This window comes from Danio rerio, chromosome 14 (assembly GCF_052040795.2).
Source record: "Danio rerio strain M-AB ecotype USA chromosome 14, GRCz13ab, whole genome shotgun sequence".
Taxonomy (NCBI): Eukaryota; Metazoa; Chordata; class Actinopteri; order Cypriniformes; family Danionidae; genus Danio; species Danio rerio.
The window spans coordinates 5,247,501-5,268,907 of NC_141034.1; the positions used below are offsets into that span (position 1 = coordinate 5,247,501).

Here is a 21,407-nt window from a genome sequence, read left to right on the forward strand (position 1 = left end):
TCTAAATGGTCTAAATAAAGTTACATTCTCTTAATATTTTAATTTTTAATTGAATATTTTAAATAACATAATGGATGCATTTATTCATTAAATTATCCCTGTATATATATATTCCGTTATACGTCCGTTGCCCCTCCTATGCAATAAAAACAGTCATATAGCAGTGCGTGACTGTCAGCTGACACGCTCCATAGTGATAAATACACTGTGTTTCCCAAACGGATTCTGTACACACAATTTGGAGCGAAAGTCTGGTTTTTGAATGCATGTTTGAACGGTTTGAACAGACATATACAAAACAAATAATAGTAATAATAATAATAATAATAATAACTAAAGATGTCGATTTTGGTGGGTTTTCTTCTAAACGAAACTAATTTTGTCTTCAATGAGCATAAAAAGTTAAGAAAGCAAGGAAGGCTTACAATATAATGTTAGATGTGTGCATTTTTAAAGAGACACCTCTGTTATTTAATGTAATCAAATGGAATATCTAAATGAGAGATTCATTAATTGCTCTTTAATCAGAATGTTCAAGTTATACAGTGAAGAAAAGATTAACATGATTTGATACCTTGATTCTAAATCTTTATTATAGCTATTAATTTTAATTGTTAAAACTGTTTGCTAATTTATTTGCAGCTTTTTTATTGTAAACTATTTATTCTATCCTTTGTAAATAATAATAAAACATTACTGACTGTTTAACTATTTATTTACAATGAAACAGCTACAGATGAACATATTTAGTTAATTTAATTTAATATTTAGTATGGGGGGGACTGCTACGAGTATGATATTGCATTTATAGAATTGCGTCTATACAGTTCGATGGCATAATCGTGTATATAAAAAAGAAAATCAAAAACAGAGAGTCTAAAAATCCGGAGTAATACACAAGGGTGAAGAGACTGATGAGTGCTGTTATTATGGGAATATCCACTGCAAACTCATGGCAATTCGTAAATTTAGTAGCTAAATCGTATGAATTCGTACGATCTAAATCGTACAATTTAGTACGATTTGCTCATCACCCAATGACGATTGGGGTTAGGGGTGGGGTTGGGTGCCACACCTCCTTTTTAAAAATCGCACATTTTCGTACGACTGAACTCATACGAATTTGTACGAATTAGCCACTAAACTGACAAAACGTATAATACTTACATTTCCTCGTGAGATCAGGCTGGAATATTGCATGGCTATCAGCCAATCAGATTTGAGAACCAGACAGAATGGTCTGGTATAAATGTATAAATAAATGTATAAATTTATTTATACATTTTGTACAAATAAACAAATAAACTAACATTTTTATTTCAATTAAATAAACATTTAAAACATGAATATGCATTTAAATATTAATAATTTCTAAATGCTAAATAACAAAGATAATCAATTTACCAATCAATCAATTAATCAATTCTTTCGTTTTCTTGATAAATGCACTGAATTTACAATAGTAAAGTCTCAGAAAGCACCTCTATTTCATACTACCTCTTTCCATACTGTACAACACTCACAGGTTTTGTTTTGAGCATGATAATTTCTGCCAGCAACAGAAGCATGAATAAAACAGCGAATCTGACATCTTCCCCTGAGTTACCAAGCTACGGCTGGTAAACAGGTGCTGCCAGTGCTCACGACGGCACGCGGATCTGCGGGGGCAAAACCGAATCGAACCCTGGTGTGGAAACTGCTGGCAGCTCTGGAGAATAATCCACAGTCTCTGGAAAACTTCAGAGCATGGCAGCGCACTCGCAAACGCCCACGAGCAGAGCGATCTGGAGCGATCAATAGGTACATCACAGGCTACATTTAGCCAGGGGTGCTGGATGCGTTTCGCTACTGTTCCACTGCTCAATCCACAGCGCTGAGAACGAGAGCTTTTTTTTTAAGCTCATGTGAGGATGGTTGAGGAAGAATGATGGAGCTCTGTCGTAGAATTGAGCAAACACGTGTCTTGAAAAAACAAAACAAAAAAGGGTTACACTGCGAGTCTAGATCTGAAAAAAGTGGTCTCGCTATATGTTAAAGGGGACATATTATGCCCCTTTTTACAAAAGTCTCTGATAAAAATACAGCACAAATAATGTTTTATAACTCTTTGAGACTGCCACTTTGATTATAGTTGTGCCATTTTGGTGACTGTCGCTTTAAATTCAAATGAGATTCTGCTCTTTTCAAAAGAAGGCGGAGCTATAAATGTCTGTCAGCATAGTGGCAGATTCAAAAACAAGACTAACCTCATTTGCCAAGGAGGGAGAGATCGTCACTAGTGGGCGGGGCTTTCCCCCTCTGATGACACGTACAAAGGGAGAATGTCAATCAAAGTGTTTCTGCAGACTGTTTTTGTCAAGTGTGATTATAAAAATACAATTAATAAATGCTGATCATTAGAAGCTGGTTATATTCACAGACTGTTACCACATAACTGTGTTTAAACCCCTTATAAAAGTAATTTTTGCATATTAGGTCCCTTTTAAGTGGCCTTAATTACTATGTACATATAATTAAATCAGTAATCTATCTAATCTAGGTTCTTTGTCCAAGCAAAAGCAAAAACACAGGCTCATTGAATATACTTTCTTGAGACTACAGCTGCGTCCCAAATGGCACACTATACACTCATGCACTTATGTACACATGTACTTATGCACTTACGCACTCAACAGCGTAGTATATGTATGTAGTGTCGTCCCAAATGGCACACTAATGTTTTTTTACTAAGCGGATATTCAAAGCGTTTCCCTGATGACGTTTGTCGGTCGCCAAATCATTGAAATAAACAACCGAATTATCAACCAATACCTGCCGTGAGTATTACCGCATTCACCATCGGGAGGCGCTATAATCACTTTCGTAGGAGAATTTTGCTTTCACCATCCAAAATAAATAAAGTAATCCAACATGTGTGCCCGATAGCTCCGCCCCTTCCGCTACGTAAGCAAACCTGTGGTCGTTGAGTGCGTGAAGTGTCCATCATTACACACTTCATTTTAGCAGATGAATGAGTGCATCATCCGGGTAATTAAAGTGCACTTATTACTTTTAGAGTTTTCAGTGTGAACACACTACTTACACTATTTATACTACAAAATGGCGTAGAATAGTGCATAAGTATACGATTTGGGACGCAGCTTACATTGTTCTAAACATGCAAAAACATACATTTGACTGCAGATTATGGGTCAAATGAACAGTATGGCACCAACAACGTTTGTTCCGTTTCACATTAACCTCTTAAAGTCAAGTGCTAGTTTGGGCTTTCCACCTGGATTTTCCCTGCCCAAATTTAAAAGCTCCCCAAATCCGAATGCAGACCTGGTAATGCAACAGTTTGGTATCATTCTGAAGAAAACCCATTGAATTTTCTTAAAACACTGTTGAAAGTGATTAACAGTGTTGGGCAAGCTACTTGAAAAATGTAGTGAGCTAAGCTGTTAGCTTCTCTACTTGAAATGTAGCTTAACTACACTAAAAGCTACCCCCTGGGAAATGTAGCAAGCTAAGCTAAAAGCTACATGGCAAAAGTAGCTTAGCTACATCTTTACTAAAGTGCTTCCCAATCCCAGAGTTCTTCTAAATGGATTCAACAGTAAAACTCGAGGGCACTTGCTTATTTTCAGCAAAACTGGTACATGTCGCTACAGTATGTGAGTGTCCTGCTCTAACATCATAACAAAAATGACCCATTTTTTACAGCTTAAATGGACCAAGTAGATAAAAAAGCAAATCTTTTTTTAACCACCACCAAAACTAATTTCCAACTACTTCTTGCTGACAAATCAGAAGCAAAGCCTTTAGGAATCCAGTCTAAATTTAAACGGTTGAGTTTTATTATTCAACCAATCTTCAGGTCTGGCAAAATCTGAACTTTTAGCTTAGCTTACCTATTATATTTTAAGTGTTGGTGCTATAGAGCTTGGTGCTGGGGATTATTTTCAGGCGCAGTGTATTGCTCCTATCATTGCTTCTACATCAGTCATGTTATTGTAGTAAATTTTAAATATTAATATTGTAAATATTACACAAGAATAAGAGTTTAGCTCTGAGCCATATTAGCCTAGAATACAGCCAATTTTCTTTTTCTGTCAATCTTGGTACACAATGTAAGATGTATAAAAGAGTCAAGCTTTAAATAGTAAAGTTTATCAAAACTGTTTGGTTTTTGAGTGAGATGCTAATGGTCTAATTCGATTTAATGATTTATGTTAAGCTAAAGTGCTTTCAATCCCAGAGTTCTTCTAAATGGATTCAAATAACAGTAAAACTCTAAGGGACTTGCTTATTTTCAACAGAAGTGTTTCATTTAGATTCAATTCTGATTTATTTAGCTAATATACTGTATCAAACTAAAAGTTTTAAATAAACTGACCATTTCAGCCCTACTAGTACATGTCGCTACAGTATGTGACTGTCCTGCTCTCATACCAAAAATGACCCATTTTTTACAGCTTAAATGGACCAAGATAAAAAAAGCTAATCTTTTTTTTAACCACCACCAAAACTAATTTCCAACTATTTCTTGCTGACAAAGGTAGCAATCAGAGCCTTCAGGAATCCAGTCTCTTTCTGAAATACACCAGAGCCATGAGAAAGTGAAATATGGAAACCGTCCCAGAACAAATGATTGTGATCTCCTGCTGCGTCCATTTCTGCACACGCGCCGACCATCAAAAACCCACACTGTCATTACCCAGAAACCCCTTCACTAAGCACACTTCCATCTAGGACATGAAAATCCGCTCGCCTGGCCCGGGTCCAAGCGCAGCGCTCTGTTAGTAGCCATCTGAAGGTGGGTCATTGTTACACTTTCTTTTTTTTTTTCCAGTGGAGAATGAGAGCGTTCTATTCTCAGCTTCTCTGTAGTGCCTCAGGTGAAGTGTGCGAGGGAACAGGAGGTGTGTGTGTTTGCGTACTGTATGGAGATGTGCTTTTGTCGTGGTGTTTGCCGCAGACAGATAAGGTCACGGCACAGAAGGGCGGTCAGGGATGATCGGGTGTAAAGTCGTGTCTGTCAGTGGCAATGAGCAGGACGGTTTTAGAGGGATAAAGGGAAGAGAGTTTGAAAGAGAGAGGAGTGGTGGGTGGAATGGGAAGACTTTTTTCTTCTGTGCTTTTTGGCTGTACGCTGGCAATAAGGTGTTCTGGATTGGATTGTAAGAAGAAAAGAAAGTGTTATATTTCTTAACTGGACTACCAGCGCAAAGTTTGAGAACACTAGGATTTATTGATAACACACACATACACACACTCACGGCCACTTTATTAGGTACACCTGTCTAACTGCTTGATAACTGGCAGCAACTCAATGCATTTAGGCATGTAGACATGGTCAAGACGATCTGCTGCAGTTCAAATCGAGCATCAGAATGGCCAAGAAAGGTGATTTAAGTGACTCTGAACGTGGCATGGATGTTGGTGCCAGACAGGCTGGTCTAAGTATTTCAGAAACTGTTTATCTACTGGGATTTTCATGCACAACCATCTCTAGGGTTTACAGAGAATGGTCCGAGAAAGAGAAAACATTCAGTGAGCGGCAGTTCTGTGGGTGCAAATGCCTTGTCCATGCCAGAGGTCAGAGGAGAATGGCCAGACTAGTCTGAGCTAATAGAAAGGTAACAGTAGCACATCAAACCTTGAGGCAGATGGGCTGCAGCAGCAGAAGACCACACCAGGTGCCACTCCTGTCAGCTAAGAACAGGAAACTGAGGCTACAATTGGCACTGTCTATAGAACAAATACTATAGAAAGACTTGCCTAATTACACTAACTTGCCTAATCAACCTAGTAAAGCCATTAAATGTCACTTAAAGCTGAATACTAGCATCCTGAAAAAAATTTATAGTTAAATATTATGTGCTGTCATCATGACAAAGTTAAATAAATCAGTTATTAGAAATGAGTTATTAAAACTATTATGTTTAGAAATGTGTTGAAAAAAAGATCTTTCTGCTAAACAGAAATTGGGGAAAACATATACAGGGGTTAATAATTCAGACTTCAACTGCATATATTTGTGAAGTTAAAAGTTTAATGGAAAAATAATGTCAGTTTTCTATGCATATCTATTTTCAAATGTAATTTATTCACTGGGATGCAAAGCTGAATTTTCAGCATCATTACCCCAGGCTTCAGAGTCACTTTCTAAAATGATGATTTGCATCTCTCTTTTGATTAATTATTATTGGTGATTGATGATGATGATTATTATTATTCTGGTGAATATTTTTGCGACACAAATTGCTTTCCAGGATTCTTTGATGAACAGAAAGGTCAAAATAACAGCATTTATTTGAAACATAAAAAAAAACTTGTTTGTGGTATTTAAGATGTCCTTACAGTCAGTCTTGAACAATTGATTGTGTCCTTGATGAAAAAAAAGTACATTTTTAATGACGATATATAATAGATTTCATCAACACGATTGAGCAAATCCGCTCCTTTTAACACAGATCAGTAAATCTTGCTTTTTGATTTTCTTATAAAATTATATATATATATATATATATATATATATGAAATTAAAGAGTCTACCTAAATTTTTCAAATGACCTTTGTGATAATTATAATGAAATGCTGTATGAATTATTGACTTGTATGAATTATTTAGATTTTTTTATATATAATAAATATACAAAATCATTTAAAGATGTAGTATATTTAATAATATAAAATACAGACAATATAATTAACATTTTAGGGTCTTTTATAACATTTACAACGAATGTATCTGTTATTAATCTTAAGGGCACCTATTTTACCCTTTTTTCAAGATTTAAGTCTTTTATGTCTCCAGAATGTGTCTGTAACGTTTCAGCTCAAAATACCCATCAGGTTATTTATTACACCTTTTTTAAAATCTGGGAAATTTGAGCTGTTAAGACATCGTGGCTGTTTTTATCCCCCGTGCCTTTAAAGCAAATGAGCTGGTTCTCTCTGCCTACAGTTCCCACGTGCGTGTCAGAGCCCTAGCCTTCACGTAGAAAAGCATCACAGTGACAGACTAGAATGAAGCAGATCTCCCTTAATGCAGTTACTTTCCCAGCTGTTATTAGATATATTTTTTGTGGAGTTAATTCAAGTCACACACAATGTTGTAAAGTTTGTGCACGTACAAGCGCGCAGACACACATTTAGCTGTACTGCTGACAGGATACACATTAATATACACTGCTGCAAGGAAATTTGTTTTATTAATGTACAAAATAAACCTGATTTAAGTCCACGAACTGGGATTAAAGCATCTTCTTTTTAATCTTTATTACAAACATGCACTGTTTTAAAAACATTTTAAACTTGTAAACTCATTCTTGATCACATTTGATGATGACTGATGATCACAGAGAGCTGAACAGATCTTTTAATCGTGGTTGTGTTGCGCAGGTCCTGTCTTGTGGATATGATTATATGCGTTACTACAGAGACATGCTAATACGTGACTGTCAATCAATTCGGTGGGCGGGGAAACTGCACTCCTATGACACATTGTGCTGGGCTTTAAAATGGGAGGCATTTGGATCTCATTTTAATGTTAGGAAATTTTCAAAAACAGACTTATTGTGTTTCTATCACCCCAATATGACTGTGGACACACTATACCCGCAGACAGTTCTGTCCAAAAAGATGATTTTCACCAAAGGTGCCCTTTAAATTTATTTCAGTCTATTTCCTAAACACCATTTTTTCCCAGTGTACTAAACAAATCAATCAACATGTTAAGTAAGATTGACATTCTTACAAAAAATTCAGCTTTTGCCTTGAGTTAAAGAGTTGTATTATGTGTCACACAGCTAAAAAACAAACAATCAATCATCTTTAGACAATACAACACTCACAGTGTTGTTGAAAAAAAAAAAGTATGTGTTACTCATTTAAAAAAATAACAAGTGTACACTCGCTGACATTTTGGATTTACTTGATCCCTAAAACCCACAAAATAACAAACACACACTCTCTTGTATTCAAAATGCTGGGTCTGGCCAATTACCTCATGATACGATACACACGGTGACACATGTTATGATTCAGTAGTTTGTGAGGCATCACAGATTTATAATTGGATCAGGGCTCCAAACTAACACTTTAACACGAAACAGAAAAATCCCCTTCAGATGGACGGATACATGCTTATCTGGCTTTAGACTTATTCTGGGTTACTAATTAATTCGTGGTTGTCAAGATGGGTGATTTCATGTTGTACATGGGTCAGCGACGAAAAGGGGTTTTCAAGCATCAAAACAATACAAATGGGATGCAGCCTATATTCCCGCTTTATACTAGCATGTGTCATGCTAAACACTGTAATTAACGGAAATCTACAGTAGTCAACATATTAAAGAGTTACTCAAAGTTGTCTTTATGGTTTAATTTGTCATACTGAATTATTATTTATTCTTATTATTATTTGTTGCAAAAATATACAACCCCAAATCAGAAAAGGTTGGTAGAGTATGGAAAACACAAATAATAAAAGACAGTAGTGATTCGTTTAAAAAAAAAAAAAAGTTGGGACAGGAGCAATTTAGAGCTAATAATCCAGCCTGATCTCACGACGAAACGTAACCATTTTAAGTATTTTACGTTTTGTCAGTTTAGTGGCTAATTTGTACGAATTCGTACGAGTTCAGTCGTTCAAAAACAAACGATTTTAAAAAGGAGGCGTGGCACCCGACTCCACCCCTAACCCCAACCGTCATTGAGTAAATAGTACTAAACTGTTAAAATTAGATCGTACAAATTCATACGAATTGGCCACTAAATCAAAGAGTTACAAAAATTGCCGTGAGATTGCGTTGTAAGAATCAGGTAAATTGGTTATATAATGATGTAATTTGAAACAGGTGATGTCAAGAGGCGGTTGTAATTATGATTTGGCACAGCATCCAAGAAAGGTCTAGTCCTTTAGGAGCAAAGATGGGCCAATGATCACCAGTTTGCCAACAAATACATGAGAAAGCAATTGAAATGTTGAAAAACAATGTTTCTCAATGAAAGATAGGAAGACATTTGGATATTTCACCTTCAACAGGGCATAACATCATTAAAAGATTAAAGGAATCTGGAGGAATTTCAGTGTTTCACTAGGAAACACCCATACACTCTCATTAGCACACATACACTATGGCCAATTTAGTTTACCCAATTCATCTATAGCAAATGTCTTTGGACTTGTGGGGGAAACCGGAGCACCCAGAAGAAACCCACGTGAACACAGGAAAAGCATGCAAACTCCACACAGAAATGCCAACTGACCCAGCTGAGGCTCGAACCAGCGACCTTCTTGCTGTGAGGCGACAGCACTACCCACTGCGCCACCGCATCGCCCCTTCCTCAAAGTTGTCTTCATGAATTTGTTCATCATTAAGATGTATTTATTATCATTTGCTGCAAAATATAGTGCTAAGATAATACACTTCAGAATAAAATGAAATAAAATAAAAAGGGTAAGAAAAGTAAATATACAGTAGTAAGTTTAAAAAACATGTTTTGATTTTCACTGGAACTAATGAAAATCTGCAGAAGTCAACATTTTGAGTTGTATTTTTGCTTTTATTCGTCATTAAAGTCTACAGTAATCAACATTTGGATCAAAATGGTTCCTCAAAATTGTGCTAAAACAATTTTATCTTTTACCATAATTTAGGGAAGACACCAAAATATTGTTCAGTAAATAAATAGTCATTTTTAATTGTTTTTTTATGCCGCTCTCCTACAGATCACTCCGTTTAACCCATTTTAATACATTTTAAATATAACAGAATTTAATATTAGGACTTGTTTTTTGATATTTATATTAAAAAGCACAGATGAGAATATGTATATTGTTTTCTTTCTTTTTTTAAAAAAAGTCCTATGAATAACTATGTAACATTTAACTTATATTTAGACATTTTGAAGTTATTTGAAGCTTTAAAGGAGACACTTTTCTTGCATTTTAGATGCTTTCTATGTATATAAATTACCTCAGCATATTTGATTTGATCTGGACACCAGAATGGGATTGCCTCAGCTTTGGAGCTGAGCTTAACTTACTGTAGTATTGAACTGAATTGAATCAATAATGAACTGGCTCTCAAAAACTAGATGCTCTGAACTTGTTTCACACTGATGAAACCTTGTACCATATTTTTCTATCATTGCATGTTTATTCCTGTAAAAAGGGGGAGAAAGACTTTGCTAACCTTTCAGAAAATATGTTAAACTTGAAAGAAATCTCTTATGCTCATTAGGATTTATTTGTTATTTCCTGAAAAAAAAAAAAAAAAAAAAAAAAAAAAAAAAATATATATATATATATATATATATATATATATATATATATATATATATATATATATATATAGAAAAAAATGAGATTATTAGACTTGATAAATTCAAAATACTCAAAAGAAATTTAGATTGTTGAATTGAAAAAAAATGGAAACACTTAACGGTTTATCTTAGTAAGGGACTGGTCAAATAAGCCTATTTACCATCAATAAAGTGGAGTGTTTCTTTAAGCACGGCATCATTTCACACAATATACACTGTTATTTACAATTTATATAAATTACACATCAGCATTTAACTGTAATATAACCCGTATTTTACTGTGGGACAGTATGTATTTTATAGTTACGTTGTGAAGATTACTGTATTTTTGCCATGATAACCAAGTAGAATCACACTAGAGAGCAGCATGAGCATCAGGTGTGAGGTGCTGAAGATTATGGGAAGTGTAGTTCAGTTCAGTGGCAGGTGTGATGTGGTGACCATGACAACATTTTACACTACAAATATACATGCAGTTCTGTAAACAAATATACAGCAAGATAAATAGTGCTGTATTCAATGTAAATACAATATGTTTGTATTTGCTTTATAGTTAGCTACTGTCTAACTGCAGCCAGTAAGTTACTGTAGATTCTGAAGGAAACTGCCAACAGTATCTTTAGCTGTGCAATGTGGCTAATGCTAACCCACTTTCACAATTAGTATTTTCCCGGGGTTTAAAAAGGCATTACGCAAACTATTATCAGAACAAAAACAAAAAAGAATGAAGTATGTGAAATGAAGGGAGGGAGATACGACAGCTTGTTTCTCCATATTTGCATAAAAATGGTGTTGGCGGCTCAGAAGGGAGAAACGGTGCAGAAGATTTGAGAGTAACACATACCAAAGACAGTTCTGGCGGGCACGGATTCCTTATTTATCCAGAACGACACTTGCGAAAGGATTACAGTCATGATGCAGGGGATGTACGTCTGAATCATGAAGTAGCCCATTTTCCTTTTCAAGTGGAAGTAGACCGTCATTACCACATATTCACCTGAAAGAGAAGGAACAGGAATGGAAGTGTCTTATTAGCTTGAAAGTGGACACAAAAATCCTTGTTTATTGCTCAAATTGACTACCCTTTTGTTAAGTTCATGGCTGTTTTCGCCATATTGACTTTTATTATTATGATGTTTTTTTTTAATTGCAAAAGTCTTGACACCATGTAATCATGCACTCTTGAGGTAAAATGTGTCATTTTTACTGTTTATCATCAGTTGGCAGCATTATCCCTGTAGATAGACCTATACAAAAACGTTTTATATAGAGTTCTATGGAGTGGAAGTACAGTAGACTGTCATTCCTACATATTCACCAGAAAAAAAAGAAGAAGAAGAGGCTTTATTAGCCTGAAAGTGGATAAAAAAAATCCTTGTGTATTGTTCAAATGGACTACCCGTTTGTTATGTTTGGGGCTCTTTTTGTCCCATTGACTTCCAATATAATGAGAGGGTGCTCGCTGCAGAGCCATTTGAGGTGAGCTGAGCTCTAGCGAGGGGGAGCATGAGCTGTCGCTCCTCCTCCTGTAAGCTGTTTTAATGCGTACACCAACCCCACCCCTAACCCTACCCCCAGTGACATCACTCGTAGAAGAAGTGCAAAAAAGGTGGAGCTCAAGCTTAAGCTCCCCCTCGCTGGAGCTCAGCTCTCCTCAAATGGCTCTGCAGCGAGCACCACTTGAATATAATGACATTTTTTTTTAAATGCAAAGCCCCTTGACACCATATATTAAGGCATTCTTGATTGTTGGTGGTTTTTACTGTTGGAAAGAAGTCTAATGTGTCATTTTTACTGTTAATCATCAGTTGGCAGGATTAACCCTTTAGATATACCTGTGCAAAAACGGTTTATATGGAGTTCTATGAAGTGGAAGTAGACCGTCATCCCACATATTCACCAGGAAGAGAAGGAATGTGAACAGAAAGTGCCTTATTAGCCAAAAAGCCTTTGTATACTGGTCCAATGGACTATATTTTTGTTATGTTCGGAGCTGTTTTTGCCCCATTGACTTTCATTATAATGACATTTTTTTTTGATTGCAAAGCCCCTTGACACCATATAATCATGCATTCTTGAATGTTGAGTTTTTTTCCTGTTGGGAAGAGGTCAAATGTGTCATTTTACTGTTGATCATTAGTTGGTAGCATTGACCCCTTAACTGGGCCTGTATAAAAATGTTTTTTGGTATTTATATGGAGTTCTGTGGAGTGGAAATAGACTGTAATTCCCATATTCACATGAAAAAGAAGGAATTGGAAGAAGAAGTGCCTTATTAGCCTGAAAGCAGACAAAAAAAAAACCATTGTGTACTGTTCAAATTGGCTACCTTTTCGTTATGTTCATGGCTGTTTTTGCCCTATTGACTTCCACTATAATGACCTTTTTATTGCAAAGTCTTGACACTATATAATCATGCACTTATGATTGTTTTTGGTTTTTCTAGTTGGGAAGAGGTAAAATGTGTCATTTTTTCTGTTGATCATCAGTTGGCAGCATTTACCCTTCAGAGAGACCTGTGCAAAAATGTCTTATAAGGAGTTTTATGAAGTGCAAGTAGACCGTCATTAGCCCATATTCACCTGAAAGAGAAGGAAGAGGAACGGGAGGTGACATATTAGCCTGAAAGCGGAAAAAAAAAAAAAAAAAAAATTGTGTCCTGTTCAAATGGATTACCCTTTCGTTATGTTCAGGGCTGTTTTTGCCCCATTGACTTCCATTATAATGACGTTTATTTTTTGATTGCAAAGCCCCTTGACACCATATAATCATGCATTCATGATTTTTTTTTTTTTCTTGTTGGGAGGAGGTAAAATGTGTCATTTTTACTGTTGATCATCAGTTGGAAGCATTGACCCTGTAGAGAGACCTGTGAAAAACGTTTTGGCTTTTATATGGAGTTCTATAGAGCGGAAGTAGACCGTCATTAGCCTATATTCACCTGAAAGAGAAGTAAGAGGAACAGGAAGTGCCTTAAAGTGCCCTCCTGTAGGGAAGAGGTAAAATGTGTCATTTTTACTGTTGATCATTAGTTGGCAGGATTAACCCTTTAGAGAGACCCTTTGCAAAACATTTTTGGCTTTTATATGGAGTTCTATGGAGACCGTCATTACACCATATTCACCTGAAAGAGAAGAAATGGAAAGAGGAAGTACCTTATTAGCCTGAAAGCATACAAAAAACTTTAGTACTGTTGAAATTGGCTACCCTTTTGTTGTGTTTGGGGCTGTTTGGCCCCATTGACTTACATTCTGATGACTTTTTTTATTGCAAAGTCTTGATACCATATAATCATGCATTCATGATTGCTGAGGGCTTTACTTGTTCGTTATGCCTCATTGACTTCAATTATAATGACTTTTGTTTGTATTGTAAAGCCTTGGCACTATATCAACAGGCATTCTTGATTGAGGTTTTCCTGTAGGGAAGAGGTAAAATGTGTCATTTTTGCTATTGATCTTCAGTTGGATCTTCAGATGGGAAGAGGAAGTGCCTTATTAGCCTGAACGCAGACAAAAAAAAAAAAAAAAAAAAAAAAACTTGTGTACTGTTTAAATTGGCCACCCTTTCCTTATGTTTGGGGCTGTTTTTGCCCCATTGACTTTCATTATTATGACATTTTTATTATTGCAAAGTCTTGACAACATATAATCATGCATTTATGATTGCTGAGGGCTTTCCCTGTTGGGAAGAGGTAAAATGTGTCATTTTTACTGTTGATCATTAGTTGGCAGGATTACCCCTTTAGATAGGATTGTGCAAAAACATTTTATAATGGATTTCTATGGAGTGAAAATAGACTGTCATTGCCACATATTCACCTGAAAGAGAAGGAAAGGGATCAGGATATGCTTTATTAGCCTAAAAGCAGACAAAAACCATGGTGTACTGTTCAAATGGACCACTCTTTCCTTATATCCATGGAGGTTTTTGCCCTATTGACTTCTATTATAATGACGTTTTTGATTGCAAAGCATTGACACCAATCATGCATTCTTGATTGTTGGTGGTTTTCCCTGTTGAGAAGAGGTCAAATGTGTCATTATTACTGTTGATCATCAGTGAGCAGCAGTAATGCTTTAGATAGGCCTGTGCAAAAATGTCTTATAGGGAGTTCTATATGACGAAGTAGACCATCAATACCACATATTCACCTGAAAGAGAAGGAACGGGAACAGGAAGTGCCTTATTAGCCTGAAAGCGGACAAAGGAACAAGGTCAGGATGACAGTCTGTCATCACAGCAGACTTATTTTGGCTGAACGGCAAAGTTTTCTGGCTGTTAAGCTGCGCTGGCAGATTCATCTTATCTTAACAGAATGAGGCTCGCAGCCGTATTGGGAAACTGCGCTCCAGTAATCAAAACACTCACTCCATGCTCCAGATCTCTTATGTAATTTTGATCAAAAAGACATAATACATAAATAAACAAATGGCATTGTTCTTCCCCCTGATTTCTGTGCAGAGTTGCTCTCAAAAACAAGCTGTTGTGAAACAGCTTCGTGCTGACCTTTGCATTTAAGCTGACTTTATAGGCCACGTATCATGAGTCAAATAGTTTTTCTTTTTAATCTAGCTTACGTCACTATTAGATATTCGTTATATTCAGCAATCAGGTGACACGGATCAGGACTTTCCGAACATGTGCTTGCTGATAAAATGGACTTATGTGTAACGTGGCCTAAAGAGCAGGTCAGCTTTGAGAGCCTTTGTTAAACTGGAAATTAATGTGGTATTTGTTATGAACAGGGTAATATGTCAATAGCATACCAATTTGTTTTTCTATTGAAAAAAAAGCCCAGCTGAAAGCCTCCATCATCAAGGATAAGTTTCTGAAGGGGTTTATGAGCTCACAGAGCTGGATGCACCTCTGAAAGGATCTAGTGGCCTTGTAAACAACTACAGTGCACAGGGTAGATTCTGCTCTTCTTGGATTTGTGGCTGTTCATAAAGATGACGACAAGGTTTGTTGTCAGGTCGACCATGGCTCGTTATTATATGTATATATTACTATGATTTAATGTCTCAGCTGTGTATTAAAAAATGCCGCTTCCTTTGTTTTCATTCTCCTGGCTTGTGCAGGAGCAAGTGACGTATCTCTGTAAACCAATAGCATTCAGCTGTGCGCCTGGCTCCACCTATTGGTACTCTTTTGTTGTGTAAGTACCCTTTCGAAAAGATACCCAAATAGTAGTATGGTGCGGTTTACTTTTTGGTACCTATGACAGTGGAAACGGCTATAAAAGTGTACCAAACGGTCATTAGGTACCAAACAGGTCATTACTGTCCCGCTGTGTGAATGATGCAGAATACTCAATGCATTTGCCGAATTTGCCTAATTTGCATCCTACACGTTTCATGTGAACAGAGGCTTGTTAACCAATCGGAAAGGAGAAAACCGCGTGCATGCTGATGTCATGGGGTGAAAACTACGATTTTAGTGTCCACACAACAGCACTGTACCCGGGGTTTCTGAAAATCTTCACTCTGACCAATCGCTCCTCCAATAGGCAAATAGATTGAAAAAAAAATTAATAATAATCAAAATGCAAATTTATGATCATTTTTTTTCTTAACGCTGCAATTTTATCAATAAAAATTATTACACTAAAGATTACAAACCTCAAAAATTTATAAAATAATTATCAATAAGATTTGCAGTTCATCCTCATTCCAGTCCTCATCCCTTTAGATTAGAAGGTTGTACTCAGTAAGAAAAAAATAATAATTAATTAATATAAATAACAACATCAAATAACAAATAAAAACAGGAAACAATAAATTAATAATTTGTGCCGATTTGTACTGTAAAATCTTGAATCATGAATTTTTTCATTAACGGTTTGTAACCTTTCAATTTAATTTGATTTATCAGTTTAGTAAAATGCATGTTGTCAGATTCCTCAAGGAGCGTTCACACCACGTTAATTCAATGCAAAGACACGAATAGACATCCTGTGGCACGATTTGTGCGAATGAGGCAGTGCAAATTGAGAAATTTGTTCGAGTTAGAAAATCTGAACTTTAACAGACATTCACGCCGAGTTAAACAATCAGGAGCTTGCTCTTGTATGGGCGTGATTATAACATAGCGCCTGTTGTTGGTGTCCCGAGGGGAAATCCTCCTGACACAGGACAACAGCTCATCAAACTGGGTTTGGCTTAGTCAGAAGCACAGATAAAAGCCTCCATCATCCAGCTTCAGATTCTGAAGGAGTTGATGAACTCACAAAGCTGGGTTCACCTCTAAAAGAATCTAGTGGACTCAGACATGGCGCCGAATGAATCCATGCTGTTTTTCAGCCTTCCTAAAGCACATAAAGCACAGCTACTCTCTCAGTAAAATCCATGTTAGCCATTTAGCAACAAAGCTAAAGTCAAGCCCCACCCATGATGCAAATTTGCATCTATTGTGAACTGATATTGACAAAGTTTATTAGTTCAATTATGTTAAAAGCATGTGATCCAAATGGATGGAATTTTTATTTGCAATCAGAATACATAAATTTTATTTGGTTTTCCTAAATATTCTTTTGTTTCCACTTCAGATGAATAACTACAGCTATGGTGAGTGGATGAAGCTACATAAACTAAGACTAAATAAACTAAAAAAAAAAAAATAGTGTAAGGTGTTGTGTGTACCTGTGATGGATTTGACAGTCTCGCTGGACACAGTCTGTCCAATCAGATCATACTGGACCAGACTGGAGGATTCAGGAGGTACCTCCACCGAGTGCTGCGGGCCTTTAGTCCACGTGTAGATCATCTCAGTCTTTGGGTAGGCATCTGATAAACAAGACAGAGCGTCATAACAAGACCTACACCACAAAAGGAGTGTGTGTGTACATATATATGTGCTTTAAGCTAACAATCACACCGTATCTGTGGCACCATATGTATCCCGGTGGAAATGAAAAAGACAGAAATGAGATTAAACAGAGGGTAAATGGAGACGTCCTGCTGCATGCCTCCTGACGCTCACATTTTTTCTCCAGAGAAAAAAGGGCCTCAGGTAAAATGGAAACAAATGAGCCAATTGTTGGCACACTGCTGGAGAACGGCACATCACAGAGGGGGAAAAGATGTTCACATTGAGATTTATGAGCGCAGATTTTGGCACCTTCTGAAAATCTGAGCGCAGTTTGAGATGTTGCTGAGATTGATGTTCTAGTGACACTTGATGCTTATGGTTTTTTGGTAACACTTCAAAATAAAGTCCCAGTAATTAATGTTAGCTTTCTTTATGGCATATTTTTTGACAGTAGTTAAAAATACAACTCACATTAGTTCAGGTCTATTCACCAAATGTAAGTGGTTACATAGTTTGCTTATGTACTTCAAGTATCCCAAATGTTCAATCCAGAGAAAATAAGCATTTCAAGAGTTCACACTTTGCTGGCGATTGATTATAAAGCTTGTTTGGCATGCTCTCCCGAGAGAGGTCCCTGAGCTCATGAGATCCTCGAGCCCGGGGATCTCTCCCGTTTGCAGGGCGAGAGGGGAGTTTGAGCTCAGGTAGATCGAGAACTCCCCTGCTGTAGTAGCTAATGAACGGATAGTGATTGCTCTTTAGAGATAACTACTTACTAGGAGCATGTCTAAGGTGCTGATTTGGATTAGTCAATTAACTTTAGTTACATGTTTTTGGATGGTGGGAGGAAACTGGGGAACCAGGGGGAAACCCACGTGAGCATGGGGAGAACGTGTAAACTCCGTACAGAAATGTTGGCTGGCTTGGTAAGAACTAGAACCAGTGACGTTCTTGCTGTGAGGCAACAGTGCTAACCACTGGGCCATCGTGTCACCCATCTAGGAAAGGAGGAGGAGTAGGTGTGGAAGGGGGGATTCTCCAAACAAATGGAACGTTAGATGGAATGCAGGGTATTTATAGTGGTTTAGGAATCGTCTGATTGGTGAATTGGAAAGATGGACCATAGCCTGTGTGTTAATGCTACACTCTCAGAAATAAAAGGTACGCGAGCGGTCACTGGGGTGTACCTTTTTAAAAGGGGCAAATTTGTACGTAAAGGGTTCATATTGGTTCCCTAAAAAGTGTATATTAGTACCTAAAAATATTAAGAGGAACACTTTTATACTTTTTAGGTACTGATATGTACCCTTGAGGTATTAATATGGACCTTTTAGGCACACATTTGTACCTTTTGAAAAGGTACCACCCCAGTGACAGCTTGCGTACCTTTATTTTAGAGAGTGTATTGACAGCGGGGTACAAGTGTAAAATACGGGAGAATCCTGGGAAAAACGGGAGGGTTGACAGGTTAGTCCCAAACCCCTCCTTAACAGGCTAATCTGCGCTGATTGGTCAGATAACCCAGTCTGTTGGGATTGGTCGATTGTGTTCTGTGAAAAGACACACCCAGCACAGTTAAGAAGTAGTCATCCAGTATAGTGTCCTGGGGCATTAGGACTCACACAGTCCATAGGTTGAGCACCCCCTGCTGACCTAACTAACACCACTTCCGACAGCGACCTCGTATTCCCATGTGGTTTCCCATCATATTGACCAGGATCAGCCCTGCTTAGCTTTACTAAGTAATCAGTCTTGGGCTGCAGGTTAATATGGCTATGACTACATGAAAGCAAATGAAAGTCCTTTCCATTCCACAACAGATTGTTTAGTGAACTATTCTCAACACAATGCCAGTTTGTTCTAAAATAGCCTATCAATTGCTGAAAGATCTGCAGGTAAGCAAATTAACTTTTAATCTTTAAGTCTGTTTGTGATGATTGCCAAACCAGCGTTTAACACTAATAAGCCACCAAGCATTTGAGTGTTTCTAATAAAACCACACACAGATCAGAAGCGTTTGTCTGGGCTGAATATTGCAACCCAAATAAAGGTTTAATCATTCGCAACAGGGTAATTTATTAAACCCACTAAAGCTGAAGAACCTTTCGTAATATGACAAGTAATTATAGCAATTTTAACCCACAAACTTAAAACAAAGCAATTAAGAAAGTAAAAAAAAAACAATTACCAGAAAACAAACTGCGCAAATTGCTATATTGCTTTTTTCTGTTTTGCTCAAACTTATTATATCAACATATCAAGTGCTGTAGGATGGATACATCGTTAGCTTGCAGCTAGCTCTCTGTAACTCTCACATGGTTGCCCACTGAAACTAAGCAGGACTATACCCGGTCAGTACCTGGATGGGAGACCACATGGGAAAGCTAGATTACTGCCGGAAGTGGTGTTAGTGAGACCAGCAGGGGGAGCTCAACCTGTAGTCTGTGTGGGTCCTAACACCCCAGTATATTGATGCAGACTCTATACTGCTTAGCAAGTGCCATCTTTAACAACGAGGTTGTTAAAAATCCCAGGATGCCCTTCGTAAAAGTGTAGGGGATTAATTAGGGTATTTAATTTAATCTGGCCAAATTTGCACACTGGCCTCCTTACCATCCTTATATTATAATTGGCTTCATTATTCTGTCTCCTCCCCACGAATCAGCTGGTGTGTGATGTGTTTTGGCGCAATACGGCTGCCGCATCGTCTAGGTCAAAGGTTGGGCAAACTCAGTCCTGGAGGGCCGGTGTCCTGCAGAGTTTAGCTCCAACTCTAATCAAACACACCTGCTTATAGATTTCTAGTGATCTTGAAGACACTGATTAGGATGTTCACGTGTGTTTGATTAGTGTTGGAGCTAAGCTATGCAGGACACCAGCCCTCCAGGACCGAGTTTGCCCACCCCTGATCTAGGCGGATGAGGAGATTCCCCTCAAAAATGTGTGTAAAGAGCTTTGAGTGTTCAGCGCTAAATAAATTTAAGGAATTATTAATTATTATTGTGTTAAAGTTAACCAGTCACAGCAGTTTTTTTTTATTTATTTTTTTTTTATAAAAAATAAAAAACAGGAGGGTTTACTTTTAAACATTTGAAATACTGCAACTATAGTGGTGCAAAAAATTGCAATTATTATAGACGGACCCGAAGTAACGCCAAATAAACATCTAATGCTGAATTAAAGGCACAGTATGCAATTTTCACCACTAGAGGGTGTGCATTCACAACAAACAAAGATGTAGTTTGATGATGTTGTGAGTGCGCAACCATGGGAGTTGTGGTCTTCATTACATCCTACAAGGCATCCTGCAGAAATCATATTAATGGATGAGCTTAAGTTTCCATGTTTGTTATTAATCAAAATAGACAGGCCACACAGGACACGCTTTGTTTCACTAGTTAAAAACTGCAGATTTCTCTGGATTTATTCCAAACATTTAGATAATTTAAGTAATAAGTATATTCATTCAATCATTGTCATTTGGCTTAGTCCATTATTTATCAGTTGTCGTGGAATGAACCACCAACTATTTCAGCGCATGTTTTAGACGACCTTCCTGCCACAACCCAGTAACTAATGCAGGTATACAAGTTTAGATTTGTCCAGCAGTGGGTTTTTAGTGATGTTTGCATCACCATATGAGGCATAAGAATAGAACGTGTGTCTGGATAGAACTCAGATTTTTGACCACACTTCGTTATTACTCGTCGTTTATTCTTTTTCTGGAAGTTAGAACTTAATTTAGAAAATTATTCATTCATTCATTTTCTTGTCGGCTTAGTCCCTTATTAATCCGGGGTCGCCACAGTGGAATGAACCGCCAACTTATCCAGCAAGTTTTTTTTTTTTTACGCAGCGGATGCCCTTCCAGCCCCAACCCATCTCTGGGAAACATACACACACACATTCACACACACACTCATACACTACAGAAATTTTAGCCTACCCAATTCACCTGTACCGTATGTCTTTGGACTGTGGGGGAAACCGGAGCACAGGGAGGAAACCCACGCAAAGGCAGGAAGAACATGCAAACTCCACACAAAAACGCCAACTGAGCCGAGGTTCGATCCAGCGACAAACTCTGTGCTTAATAAATTAAATTAAATATGTAAGCTAATGGATGTCTTCAGTGGACTGAGTTTCCACCGTTTCCTTATCCACGGAAGTAAAGGAGTAAAGACTAAAAATAAAGTAAAAAGAAAGTAAAGAGGCCGAATGAAGGAGGCTTGTTCTTTATCTTTGCGCGGCAGATGCTCTGTTTAACTGTTTTATCGCTA

At 37.3% G+C, this 21,407-nt stretch overlaps 1 protein-coding gene and 1 long non-coding RNA gene across 3 annotated transcripts in view; one reads left to right on the forward strand and one right to left on the reverse strand.

The window, feature by feature from the left end:
* gabra4 (gamma-aminobutyric acid type A receptor subunit alpha4) overlaps positions 1 to 21,407 on the reverse strand; it is a 75,916-nt gene that overhangs the window by 25,296 nt on the left and 29,213 nt on the right. The window contains 2 exon segments of the mRNA NM_001017822.1: positions 11,162 to 11,314; positions 16,959 to 17,102. Of these exon segments, the coding sequence (NP_001017822.1) occupies positions 11,162 to 11,314; positions 16,959 to 17,102 (297 nt within the window).
* On the forward strand, positions 11,290 to 13,859 carry LOC141377666 (uncharacterized). 2 transcript variants are annotated; one of them, XR_015507221.1, is made up of 4 exons: positions 11,290 to 11,405; positions 12,311 to 12,460; positions 12,570 to 12,773; positions 13,315 to 13,859. It is a non-coding gene; the product is annotated as an uncharacterized LOC141377666 (long non-coding RNA). The 2 variants fall into 2 exon arrangements; XR_015507220.1 differs by lacking the exon at positions 11,290 to 11,405 and having other exon boundaries at positions 12,038 to 12,460.